Source organism: Gallus gallus, chromosome 1, assembly GCF_016699485.2.
Source record: "Gallus gallus isolate bGalGal1 chromosome 1, bGalGal1.mat.broiler.GRCg7b, whole genome shotgun sequence".
In the NCBI taxonomy this organism is placed as follows: Eukaryota; Metazoa; Chordata; class Aves; order Galliformes; family Phasianidae; genus Gallus; species Gallus gallus.
In genome coordinates, this window is record NC_052532.1 from 99,705,210 (window position 1) to 99,718,973 (window position 13,764).

The 13,764-nt window shown below is 34.4% G+C and overlaps 1 protein-coding gene across 1 annotated transcript in view; it reads right to left on the minus strand.

Moving 5' to 3' along the window:
• Positions 1-928: 928 nt before the first annotated feature.
• Positions 929-13,764, minus strand: part of TMPRSS15 (transmembrane protease, serine 15) — a 56,378-nt gene continuing 43,542 nt past the window's right edge. The window contains 6 exon segments of the mRNA XM_015298902.4: positions 929-2,217; positions 6,607-6,746; positions 7,657-7,752; positions 8,017-8,198; positions 10,153-10,327; positions 10,772-10,821. Of these exon segments, the coding sequence (XP_015154388.2) occupies positions 2,047-2,217; positions 6,607-6,746; positions 7,657-7,752; positions 8,017-8,198; positions 10,153-10,327; positions 10,772-10,821 (814 nt within the window). The 3' untranslated portion in view covers positions 929-2,046.

The following is a 13,764-nucleotide window of genomic DNA, read 5'->3' on the forward strand; positions in this document are numbered from 1 at the left end:
CAATCTAGTGTATGTTACATATATGCTTCAGCATAGAAGTTTATAATGGGAAATTTTTTAGTCCAGTGTGATAGTTTATTAATGCATACCTCAAAATCTATGCTTTACATTTTGGGAAGCAAAAAATACACATAAATAAAGGGATATTACTGTATTTCTGGGAAGCAGATCTTCTAGTAACTGGATCTGCTTTGATTTGGCTTTTGTATTTCATTAGCAGAATGAAATGCCATTTACAACAGTGATATATCGTAAATATTACTGAATTCATGTCACATTTTAATTAAGTATTTTAATGTAATTGCTTCATCCACATCAATTTATACTTGATAGTAGAATGCACTTTATTTTCATTGGCTTTTTTCCAATGAAGGAGATGAACTGGAGAAAAAAGACTACTACTGAAGATAAGGTAGCAGCTCTGAAATGTTATCTCAGCCAAATAATTTAGAAACAAATTCACAATAAAATGAGTATCCTTAGTTGATTTGCAAAGATGGCACTGTGTAGATTGTCTGAAAGAGTCTAAAATACTTTTTGTCTGCTTTCTGGCTTAATTACATCTGTCTGAGTTACAGTCACAGATATATTGGTGGAACTGCACATTTTGGTCTGGACCTAATTCCCTAACATTTATGATGACCAAAGGACATTTTTTCTTTATGACCATCATCCTGTTTGTAAGCTTACCTTGTATTCTGAGCACTTCATATCTGCACTTAGCATTGTAAATAACAAGTATGGAAGCTCCTTACAAAAATCATACATCTGTGAGTGCATATGTAGATACACAGGTGCACTAAATTAAAATGCATTTTGTGTTTTCATGTGATACTGCAGAACGAAAAAGACACTAAATTACCATACAATCTATAAGCAGAAATAAAGGACATATATCACATTAGACTAACATTAAGACACCAGTGAATTTAAGGTATTTCAATAAGAATTGTTTTAATAGAACTGTTTTCTCTTGTTTGTTTTTCCATATTTTATACCATTTGAACTGCTGTTAATGGGAATCAGGATAGAGTCTATACAAAAAGCAAAATCATTATTAAAAGCCCCTAATACAGAGAAAGCATAAAATATCAAATGAACCCTATTACATTTTATTCACCATGAATGGCTGATCTTCATTATTGTCGATTGTTAAAACGTATATGTGAGGGGAAGTTGCAGTATTGCATATTTCTGCAAAGGTCCACGCAAGCATATATCTATAATTACTTGAGTAATTGCCAGAAGACTTGCATGAAAGAAGAACTGAACAGCAAACAAATTACACCAGAGATAACTTTTATGTTACATTCAGTTTGCTTGTTATAAGCAGCATGATACATGATCAACCATTATTCACAATCTACAAACTTCATTTTAGAGCTTTTTGTAACAGGCAAGATAGGAGAACTCTCATGAGCCCAGTTTCAACAGATAACGTATACCTTAATTTTGGTATGTGGCAATTACTGAGAAGAATTGGCTGTGCATTGAAGTGAGAATGCACATTGGGAAATGTACTGTAAAATCATTGAAATAGTTCACGTTTATCCTGAAATTAACAATTTTTCTGACAATTTATCCCAAAATTAACAATTTAGACCATTTTTCAATAAAGCATCTATGGTTTGAAAAACCCTTCCTCCCTTCCTCCCTTTTTCTTTCCTACTTTCTGTCCTTCCTTCTTTCCTTCCTCCCTGCCATATTTTACAAAACCCCCACTACACATTTAATACAGTGATGTTCAGATAGACTGTTTTCCCACACCATGGACTGATAGCAGATCTACCTCTTATATAAAGCAAACAGTAAACTGCTAAAACTATTAACAAAAGCATAGCATCTATCTCATTTGAAATATTCCTCTCAATTGATAAAGAAGGGAATTTTTAGTTACTAATATTTTCCTTTCCTAAATTTGAAACCAGACTGCACTTTGAATCATATTTTTTTTTTCAGATTCCCTAGTTATGAGTTTTGAATGCCATTCTGTACTGTATTACTCTGCAGTGGTTTACTTGCAGTCTTTAACTTCTGTTTCTGTTGTTAAGGAATATCGAGGTAATAGATGATTTTTTGGATCCAGTCCACAAACATAGCAACCCGAACATACACTCCTGGTCGTTGGGCAAGTGCACACTCATAGCCAAATGATGTTACACCTACCAAAACCCATTGGTTGCCATCTTCAGACATGAGAGGGCCTCCTGAATCTCCCTGCAATATGCAATTCAAAAGTTAAAAGTGTACAATTGTTAAGCCTGGAGCAGAGCTTGTTTATGATATTTTTTGTAATTGATCCTTAATCATAAAACTTGTGTCTTATATACTCTGGACATCAGAAACATAATCAATATGGATTCTTCTATATAGAAAAAAAATCTTGAAATAATCAATTTACTTTCTTTTTCTTTCAAGACTGCAACTTGAAGCTCTCATTAGTCTTCTAGATACAGGACTAAGTTTCAAAGGATTATTATATAAGGAATGCTCTGAAAGTAATGCCTGCTATTTTATTATGTTGGCCCAGGTTGACATCAGAAACAGAAGTTGGTGATACGGCCATAAAGGCTGAACATTCCCACCGGTATTCTGTTACATTTTGTTGCATGCGCCAGATGGCAGCAGAGGAGCATTCTGACAGAATGGTGTCTAACATGGAAGTGTGGATGAAGCAAAGAAGTGTCACTGAGTTCTTCCATGTGGAAAAAATGTCACCCACTGACATTCATTGATGGTTGTTGAACATTTATGGAGATGAAACAGGAGTGTTAGCACAATGAAAGTTGGACCGTGTGGGCAACATTTACCTATCAGTGACAGCGTCATAGCTGCTGTGAAAAAGTGGGCCACCTCTGCTGATGCAGATTTTTATGAGCATGGTGTACAGACTCGTGTTCATCACTGGTGAAAATGCGGAGATGATGGTGGTGACTGTGTTGAAAACAGTGTTTTGTAGCTGAAAATTTGCTCTATCAAATAGTTTAATTGTGTCCATTGTAGTTTCTGTGGAAATATATAGGAGGCATTACTTTCAGAGTGTCCTAAGTACATTTAACCCTTCACCTTTCACAGTGCCTGCGTAAATGTGTAGCATTACTTTTTAGCTGCATCTATTTAGCTAAGAGGCAGTTCTATTTTCTGTCCCTAGAGAATTTTGACAATTTCAAATTTAGAGGAAATGATTACAAGACTGCTAGAAGAGGAGGCTTTTCTGCCACCTCTTTCTCAATAATTTAGCAGTTAAAGAATTGCAGTAGTCTGCAGACATGTCCAATGCATGGCCTGTGGGCTGCACATGATCTGGCACAGCTTGTAATGGGGCAAGTCCTTCTGCCATGCCATCATGGCAGTGCTTCTGCCCTGCTGAGTGGCCCAACCCAGCCCTGGGACCCAGGGATGGCACAGCGCAGTGCTGACAACTAATATGGCACTATACTTAATTAGCAAGGAGATCATGTCAGCTTTCAAAGATTAGAATTTGAAAACACATTATAGGCAGAAATGTGCTGCCAAATTCAGTGTATATCAAGGAATGCTTCATAAAGACTCATTAGTGAAACTGAAAAAAATGTCTGTTATCTCAACAACATATTTAAAAAAAAACCTGAAAACTCAAATGAATTCTGGTATAAAAGCTAGTTCTATGGTAGCAAATCTCATTGTAAAAAAATCAAAAGCTTTTATTGATGGTGAGTTTATGAAGCAATGTATGGAACACATGGCAGATATAACGTCCTGATAAAAAAATTGATTTTTCTAAAATCAGTTTATGTCATCAGATCATAGTTAGGCAATCTGAAGAAACAGGAATATCTATTGAATGAAATTTGGAGAGTAAAGCTGCTAATTTTCTTTTTTTTTTTTTCTTTTTTTTTTTTTTTGCTTTGGCGAAAGTACTGAAGTACTGTTGCTACAGATATGGCTCAACTAGCCATTTTCATTAGGGGTACTGATAACAAATATAATGTCACTGAAGCAATTGCTTCTTTGGTGTCATTGAAAGACACAACTAAATCTCTTGATTTGTGTGAAGCATTAAAAATCACATTAAAGCAATTTTCTTTAACCTTTGTCAACATATCTGGTGTATCTACTGATGGTGTCCCGGTGATTGTTGGTAAAAAAGATGAACATATAAAATTATTAGAAGATCATGCAGTTGCCACTGGCAACTCACGTTTGATGAAATATCACTGCATCGGACATAAAAAAAAAAAAAATATGTGCGAAAGCTTAACAAATGGATATTCTTGTGCAAATCATCATCAAAGCTGTGAATTTCATAAAGTCCAAGGGACAGAAACATTGCTAATCCCAGGAGTTCCTTGTAAGTATGGATGTTGATTTATGGGCCATCACTTACTTTGCTAAAGGAAGGTGGCTAAGTTCAGGTAAAATGCTAAAAAGACTTTATGATTTGCAAAGTGAAATCCTTCATGGAATCAGAAGGAAAATTTATGCCAGAACATGAAGACTATAAATGGCTCACACATTTAACATTTTTGGTGGATTTCACTGCTCATTTAAATAAGTCAAACATGTGTCTTCAAGATACAAATCAACATATCTGTGCTATATTTCAAACCAGAACTGCATTTGAAATGAAACTTATGGCAAGCTCAAGTTGTGGCAAATTATTTCATGCATTTTGATACATGGGCTAAGCACAGTCCTGTGAACAGTGAAAGATGTGTGGATGTACTTTCCATTTTGAGAGGAATTTGGGAACAGGTTTCCAGATTTCCAAAAAAATGATTTTTTTTTTGTATATTTGTGACGCCATTTTAAGTTGACATAAATACATTACCTGCAAATTTTCAAATGAGATATACAGAGTTACAATCAGACCTTCAACTCAAAGTGAAATGTGGTCATGTCTCTTTATCAGGCTTTTATAAGACCTGCTTTATCCAATAAAAATCTCTCTCACTTCACAGTCACGCCTTGTTCATGTCATCACTTTTTGGCAATAAGTACATTTGTGAACAATTATTGTCAAGGATGAAGCACAGGAAGGGTAATACTTCATCAAATATCTCTGATGAACACCTTGAGAATTCACTAGGAATGCCAGTCACTGCCCTTGAACCAGACCGATGCATTAGTTTCACAAAAACAAGGGAAAACATCCTATTAGTTTTAGGCTTTTGTGGTTGTATTTTAATGTTTTAATAAAAATTACATTAAAAATATGTTTTGTTACTTATTTACATTAACTTTATTATATATTTTATATGTGGCCCACAACAATTCCTTTTTACTTATTGTCGCCCAAACAAGTCAGAAGGTTGGACACCCATGCGATAGAGTGTGAGAGACCAAATTTGATTCATCCTACAGCCTGAGTAGCTTTGAATGTCTTGTTTTGATGAGAAAGAAAACAATGACTATTTTTTATTGTCTGGTTTGAAGCGAGTTAATTCAACTAGTATTATTGTTGTATATATATCATCTTGTGGTCCTATGAAGGGAGCTTTAGGGGAGACTTCTGTGGGGACTCAGTCATTAAAATAGTTCTGCCTGTAACTCTAGGGCATCCAGAAAAGTTCAAAGGCTGTGACAGCAGTCTAGAGGGCAAAGCAGTATCAGGACTCGCTTGTTCCTCTGCTTATGGTTGAATGGTCATTGATCACAATGCTGGTCACTTGTGCTCTGTATCAACTTATGTGCTACATTTTTTTTTTTTTTTCAGTTTGAGGGATGAAACACAAAAAGAGGAAAGTCACAGATGTTGAGGGAAAGGCAAATTAAATAGGCTTGCATACACTACTGCTTGACTAAAGTAGCCAAGCTCGCTGCGCATGATAAAGTTTTAGAGTTGTGATAATAAAGTAAGACCAATTAGAGATATGATTTAGCGGAGGGCTGTTAGAGTTAGGGTACTATGGTTAGCCTGTGGTTGGACTTGATAATCTTCGAGGTCCTTTCCAACCTGAGTAATTCTATGATTCTGTGATTCTACGTGAGGATGCTCCTCGTCAGACTTGAGGAGAACCAACCAGTCTCCATGCCATGGACTCTACACTGCTGGAAGAAAAATTAAGTGTTGAGCAACACTGTGCTCTCAAGGAGAAACAGTGCATAATGAGCAGAGCTAGAATGGACAGAAGTGACTAAAATCAGCTAAAACAGCTCCAGGAAGCAGCCTATAAGATAAACGCAGAAAGGCAGCTTCCCCAAAGTACTGTGGTGTCCACTTAGAAAATGTTTTTAGAGCCTACATATTCTGGGGAAAGATATCATTGCTCTCCCCCTTTCACTGTGAGAAGCATTTTTGAGATATTTGACCTACTTGTGCATTTCTCTGTACCCTACTTTTTGCTAAAAGTCTTCCTCTTTCCTCCATGTGATTACTCAGCAGTAATTATTCAAAACTCAGTGCATAAAATGTTTGGTCCACATATTTATCTCCTTCCAGTGTTGTTTGTGTTGAGATCATACAAAATAGACTCTTTACAACATGTATTCTGATAAAGAGCTAAATATTGTGCATAAAAATATTCATAGACAGTGACCATCCTGGTTTTAATGACTGGAGTATCAAAGAGCATGTTACTCCATAATTAGATGTGCTGTGTGCTAGCATTAGTCGTTTATTCTTACCTGACAGGAATCAACTCCTCCCATGTCATAGCCTGCACAGATCATATTCTTAGAAATACTGTATTCTGGCAACCATTCCTGGCATTTTTCATTTGAAATGAGAGGGACCACTGCTTCTTGCAATATATTTGAAGTGGGACCTGATGAAAATATAGAGTACATTTACTCGCTGCATTAAATATGTATAACACGTTCAGAACACTGATAGCTTTGTTCTTGTTCCAACATATGGGCATGTTACTGAACAGCAGGAAGCCCTGCCAGACTACTGTATTATTCAGGTTTCTGCCCCTGTAACACAGTCACTGATTAAATGGTGCTCATTAACTGAATCCTGTCTTTCATTTGTGTAATGGGACTGAATTTGGTTGTAATTAAATGAAAGTTACTAAAATCAATAACTATGAACTTACTGTAGCGAAATCTAAGAGCTAATTAAAGGCTTAGAAGCTTGGATTTTTCAATGTTTCCACACTATTCATTGTGTATCTTTGATTGCATATTTCTAGTTTTTACAAGCATTTCTATTACTAGTTCTTACTTGAAACTTGAAAATGCAATTCTACTCTGAAAATATGGATGCAAACATGTACAAGCAGCCATGGAAGTGAAATTGCATGTTTATTATTTTACAGAGAATCCAAATTTGGAGCATGTGATATGCAAATAGAATGTACATTTCACACTACACTCAGTATGCTTGGCTTCTGGGGAAAATCATTTGCACACTGTAAGAAGCATGAATCTTTCTTCTTTCTGATCCCTTCACCTCCCCAGTTAGCTGGAAATAAGATGTTCAAATTTTGTAAATTGAGAAAAGTAGTCCTCATAACTCCTAAGGAGCTGCAATAAGTTCTTTTATTAATTTAATGATTGGAGATGTATATATTTTTTCTAATAAGTATGTTGTAACTTTATTACTTTAGAGAAGAAATGGTGGAGGAGTGGAATAGTACAAAACCTTTTTGTAGAGGAGCATATCTCTAACCTGTTTGACCTTAGCAACTCCTGTGGAATCAGTAGCATATTTTCCCAGCATAATTTACCCACCTTCATATCTAATAGCACCCCAGCCAGCAATGGAGCAGTTAATTCCTGGTAGAAACTGTTGATTTTTTTCTGGTAAGCAGATAGGTTGTATGTAATCTGTGAATGCAAAATAAGCAATCAATTTCAATCTCTTTCCTATATATATATATATATATATATATATATTTTAATGAAGTCACAAAAGAAAGTATTCATTAATTCAAATTCATTTTTGGAACACAATAACCAGGAAGTAGTGGATAGACTCAAGAATAATGAGACTGTACAAAATGTACAGCCATTCCATCACCCCCATATGGTTATCATATTTAGGGTTTAGAGTAATACATACATTTTGTGGGAAAATACAAACTCACTTACCTGTATATTGAACTTCGTATTGGAGATGCATCAGAGCAATATCACTGTCTTTTGTGACTTTGTTATAATGAGGATTTATAACTATTTGATCAATGTTTCGAACTACCGTTGAAGCGTCTGTCATATTCGACTGGTCATACAAGCCAAGAACCGCTTTCCATGTAGATGGTTGTAATTGTCTCCTGGAAGTTGCAAGGAGTATTCACAATTATGAATGAGTAATGAACATTCTGAAAAATATGTTAGATAAAACGCTAATCTTTAACCTCATTATAATAAGTAGCATGCTCTCACTTTCCCCAAATTAATAGGAGAATGTAGTAGATATGTTTACAATTTTGTGATAGTTATACTATCTTAAACATCCATGCTGTAGAAGTACGTGATTGACTTTTGATGTTAAGCTTATATTGCATTATTTATAGGAATTAATCATACAGCAGTGCAGTGGAATAAAATACATTAACTAAATTAGTATGTATTTTATAACATTGGAAAGAATACTGCTGACTGCCCACAATGCAATTAGCATTGGTCCTGGATAGAAAATTATTATGGAATTATCTAAAGAGTAATAGATTACAATGTTGTAGAAAATACTTCAGCTCATTGACTCAGAAAATTGGTCCCTTAATGTTTTGTCTAAGTTGAAAAGGATATGTTTAGACAACTATGGCATAAATCTGTGTGCTTTTTTTTTTTTTTTTGCTGAGCCATCTATGCTGGTTTGAAACTCTGTCTAAGCTAGTGAATGTATGTATTTGCTAGTTTTTTAATCAACCGGTTCATTTTTTTTTTCTAAAACATTATTTCAGTCTGCCTGTTGCGTGGAATTGCTTTCTGTTTATCTTTTTGACTGACATCTGGAGGTTATCTTGTTCTAAATTAGCATTTCAGTTAAATATACAGAATTAAGAGATAAAAATGTAAGCTGTCGCTTAAAGGAAAACTCCAGCAAATTCAAGATAATAAAATGATATCTAAGTGAAAATAGAAAAGTGAAATAGGTGAAAAGGAAGCACCAATATAAGTGCGGATTTATCATGTGCAAACTAACAGGGCTTGATCCCCCTCATTTAAATGGCTTTGTGTGGAATATAGCTCCTTTAATGGAATGAGGAGGCATTCTTATATTGACATAGTCTCCCCAGTATTATTATTTAGCTATTTATAATGAAAAGTATTATAATTTTGAATACTAATGTTTGTCTTCTGCTATTGCAGTTTCTGAGTGTCTTCTTCAGTACTAGTTTCCATTACAGAGATTATGGAAGAAATCTTAGAAAATATTTAAATATGCATCACTTCTTTGTGGTACAAATAACATTATCTGGAGGACATTCCAATATTGCCTAATCAATATATATAAATCAAGATTCATTTCAATTACGCACAATAGATCTTGATCAATCTGTGATACTTAACAGGTGGAATGGGCAACACTGAATTTACCTTTCTGAGATACCTCATCCTTTAACCATACATATGATCCTCTAACCACTAACAGAGATTCCTGTGAGTAATGGAGGCTCACATTACTTATAGGTAAAGTAAAAATGCTCAGTATTAATACCATATATTTTAAATGTTCATTGTTCAGAAAATGGCACTTGGTTTCCATGACTGCCTGCTTTAAAATAAGGACTGAGGATTTACTAGTATGTAGCAGAGCCTTTACCTCAGCTCGACATGTGATTCAAAAACACAGTAATTAAACAGTGAGGTAGTTATACATTTTTTTATATTAGAATCACACATTATTCATTATCTGATACATCCTTAGTCAATCTGCACATAAAGCAAGTGTTTCACTTTTTTTTAAATGAAAAAGACATGGTATGGATGTCATTTGACCATTTCAGCTAGTCAGCAGGATGCCCTGCAGTCAGTGGAGACAAAGATGTACTTATGAATCTGTAATAATTTCATTTTGAACATTTAAAAAGCCTCTAAAACATACCTTCTTCCAGTGATTTCAATATGATCCTTTGAAAGGATGATTAGCTCTGTAGAAGACTGACCAGTGGCTCAAGATTATACTTCAGCCCAACTTTACTGACAGATATCCACCAAGTGGGTGCTTGCATGTTGTAAGAGCATCAGAATGCATTAACTTATGAGTACAATGAACATTACCCATATACACAGTGTGCTGCTGTCACCAGCCATTCCTCATTGACAAGGGAGGCTCCACAAACAGGTCTGGAATTAAAATGAAGTGAGACAATCCAAGGCCAAGCCTCTCTTCTGGCATCACTTCCACCTACAATCCTTGTTCCTTTGTTCTCAATTTCCAGGCGTTTTCCACAAGCTAAAATAAATGCATATATGTATTTTAAATAAAAAAATGAAGATTTGTAGAAGAACATGATACGCTTTATTTGAGTAGTTAAATTCTTGGAAAAATAGTCTTTGTACAACCTGACCTGCTATTCAAAAATACTATTACTGTGGAGAAAAGTTTGGCATTTTATAGCTGAAATCAAGATGCAACTTCATAACTTGGATTTAGATGTTTTATATCCTCAGATCTTATTTTTTTATATATATATTTGCTTTCAGTATAGACCCGTCTCCAGTGTATACTCAACTCTGAAAACAAGCGAAGACTGTAAATTTTGCTGTGTTTATATCATTACAAGTATAGCTTTTATAGTCCATTTCCTTACCTTTCAATTCAAACTATAAACATTAGGCTTTATGGACTGAACAATATGATTTCTGTGTGAAACATTCCCAGGGTAAATGTACTTACGTTTAATGTTACACTGCAGATGAATCACCAGGTTGTTTAAACAATGTTCTCTAGAAGGAAAGTATAATTAAATCACAAGAATCTGCACACCAGGTAACTCTCTCATATATATAAAAGTACATTAGTTTCATTACTTTATCTAATATTTAAATATAACATTTTGGCCACAGTCCTTCATGATATAATAATAATACTTTAATTGTAAATACAAAGCATTATATTATATCTAAGATGAAATGTACATGTTGTTCTTTAATGGACACTATGTATGTTATAGACATAAAACTAGATTTCTTTTCTGTTTTAAGGAACGAGTCATCTGTCTATGACAGATTCTAAGTAAAATTGTAACTGGATATGGCATTTTTTCTACCTTTTGAAAAGTTTTCAATAACTTACCACTAGAGATCAGTGTAACCAAAGAATTTTGAAACGGTTAATTTGATATCACTGTATCTTTTTTACTAAGATTATAGTGCACAGTAAAATATATAGCTGCATATAGAGGGGAAGGAATTATTTAGCGGAGATATAAAGCCAGAGCCTGAAGAGCATGAAACCACAGATCAAAACTACTCAAGCATTTCTGATACCTAGAGGTTTTGAGATTATCTTCATAGCTTGTAATGAATTTGAACACTTGGGACACTGTGTGTGCTAGCAATTTAAATCAGATACACATATATCAGAAAAAAAGAAAAAAAAGTTAGTTAAGGGCTAGGTCACATTTCCACTTCATTTTTTAAAAGAGATAAAAGGAAGCATTCTTTAAACATAATATAGTATTATGTATCCCTCACCATGTTTGCACTAAAATTTGGCATTTTTTGTGAGAGAAATAATGAGTGACAACCCAGCAAGTTAGAATGTGTAACCTTCCCCTCCATCCCTGCCTAATTAAATCTGCATTATGGTGAATGTAAGAGAGTGAAATATGCCTTCAGCCCTGTATTGTATCATACAAACTAGCCAATTCAATACCCAACTTGTCAGACTTGTCCCTATTTTTATGTTGAAAATGGGGTCTATCTCCCACCATCAGTACCTACTAATTGCTTAGTAGAAGGTACTTTACAGGAGTCCACTTTTTTGTCTATTTGGAGTAAGTGTCCAGTATGAAAACCATTTCCTTGCCTGCATTTCAATTTACCAGTCCTAAGTTACGTCTTGGTTAGCTCAGAAGAGTTCAAAAGGCAGTAGAGTCACACTACATGTGCTGAATACCCATCCTATGTACCCTTCTGAGTGTCACCTGTGAATGAGCATGCTGGAGAGAAATCTGAAATCTATGAGTATGGTCTCACTTAGGAATGGCAAAAAAAAAAAAAAAAAAAAAAAAAAAAAAAAAAAAGAAAAAGCCTGTAGCATCTGCTCATGTGTATCTTCAAAGCAGAATTTTGGCCCATACAAAGCAATTCTGCCAAGAAATCCATTACCTAACGGCATCAGAGAACAGTTATGCTGTTTCTGTACCACAGCTTTCAGGTATCTGTGTGACCCTTTACATTCATGGCAGTTACACTTGAAAATAAGACCAAAGGCAATGTGAGAAATACCTTTTTTAAATTTGATTACCAATTTGATTATTTAATTATCAAATCTATGTGATCATTCTAACGTACATACAACAAAAGCACATGAGACTTTAATGGCGTCACCCTGTAAAATGATTCCTATCAGTTTTCTAGATGAAAAATATCTATCTAGATACCCATTTCATCAACAAAGATACAGCTAAGATGAATGAACTTATTCACTCTTGCATTATCTTTAAGTATCTAAGAGATATTAACAGAAGACATCTTTAAATCACTGCTGTTGTTTAATATCTCTTGTGGTTATCTGGTTATCCTTGTTTAGACATGTAGTCAAGAAAAAATGAAAAATAACTTGCAGTGATATCTCAGTTGTAAAAGATCCTTTTACCACCAGTAAAATGATAAATGTTTGGAATTAACAGAGTATAACTGGAACAATGTATCTTTTTTTTTTTTTTAATATAGAAATAATACAGCATTTCAAATTATGAATTCCCACCCACTTTGTTACTATGTGGTATGCCCATAAAGGAAACATGAAAGAACATGGACTCTTGCCATCCTGAACATCATTTCAGCATTTTAGCAATTATACTGTAATTTTCTGCATCTGTGTTTGTGGTAGGATTCCAGGATAATGTTTATTATAAACCTTCTTATAAGCAGAAACTCAGTAACTGAAGTCATTATATAATGTTTCATTTGATGGTGGCAATTCTTTCTACTTTTTGGAGGTGTGCTGTAAACCCCAGCATTTCCTGAGAAAATAGTCGTGGGGAAACATTACATTTTCACTTAATCTACAAGAAAAACTGTCAGTTTGTATGACTCTTCAGAATCACTTCAGGTGCTCTTTGAACTGAGGAAGATAAGGATGTAATGCATTCCAAGGATCATCTCATCTCATGATTCAATTCTAAATATGAAGACATGACCTGAGAGTGACGTGGAATCATTTTTGAACTAGATTAATTTGTCTAAACATAGATACAACTGGTATCCTAAGTGCCTTATTGATAAAATCAGTGGATTGCAAAATGTGATTCATCTTATTCCAGAAAAGATAGCTTGATGAATTAGAATTTGGAAGTACTTGTTTTTCTCTGTTGATTTTAGAGAGAACCAAGTGTGATATCTTCTGTATAACCATGAAGGAATGCCACTCAACTTTAATCCTACTGGTGCTTAAGTTATGATGTATTCATGGTTTAGAGATCTCTAGATAAGAAACATTTTATAAATAGCATTTACAAACAAAATGTGCATTTAAAAAGAAATGTGAAAGTAAAAGTATTAATCATTTCCACAATAAATGTATAAAAACGTCACATAAAATTATACTGAATAATAAAAATGCATCAAGCATCTCTCTCCTTTAAAATTTGCAATAGGCAAGCAAGAATGGAAGGTGGAAAAGTGAACTGCCCAACAGTTTATAAAATTCAGCAGTAGATA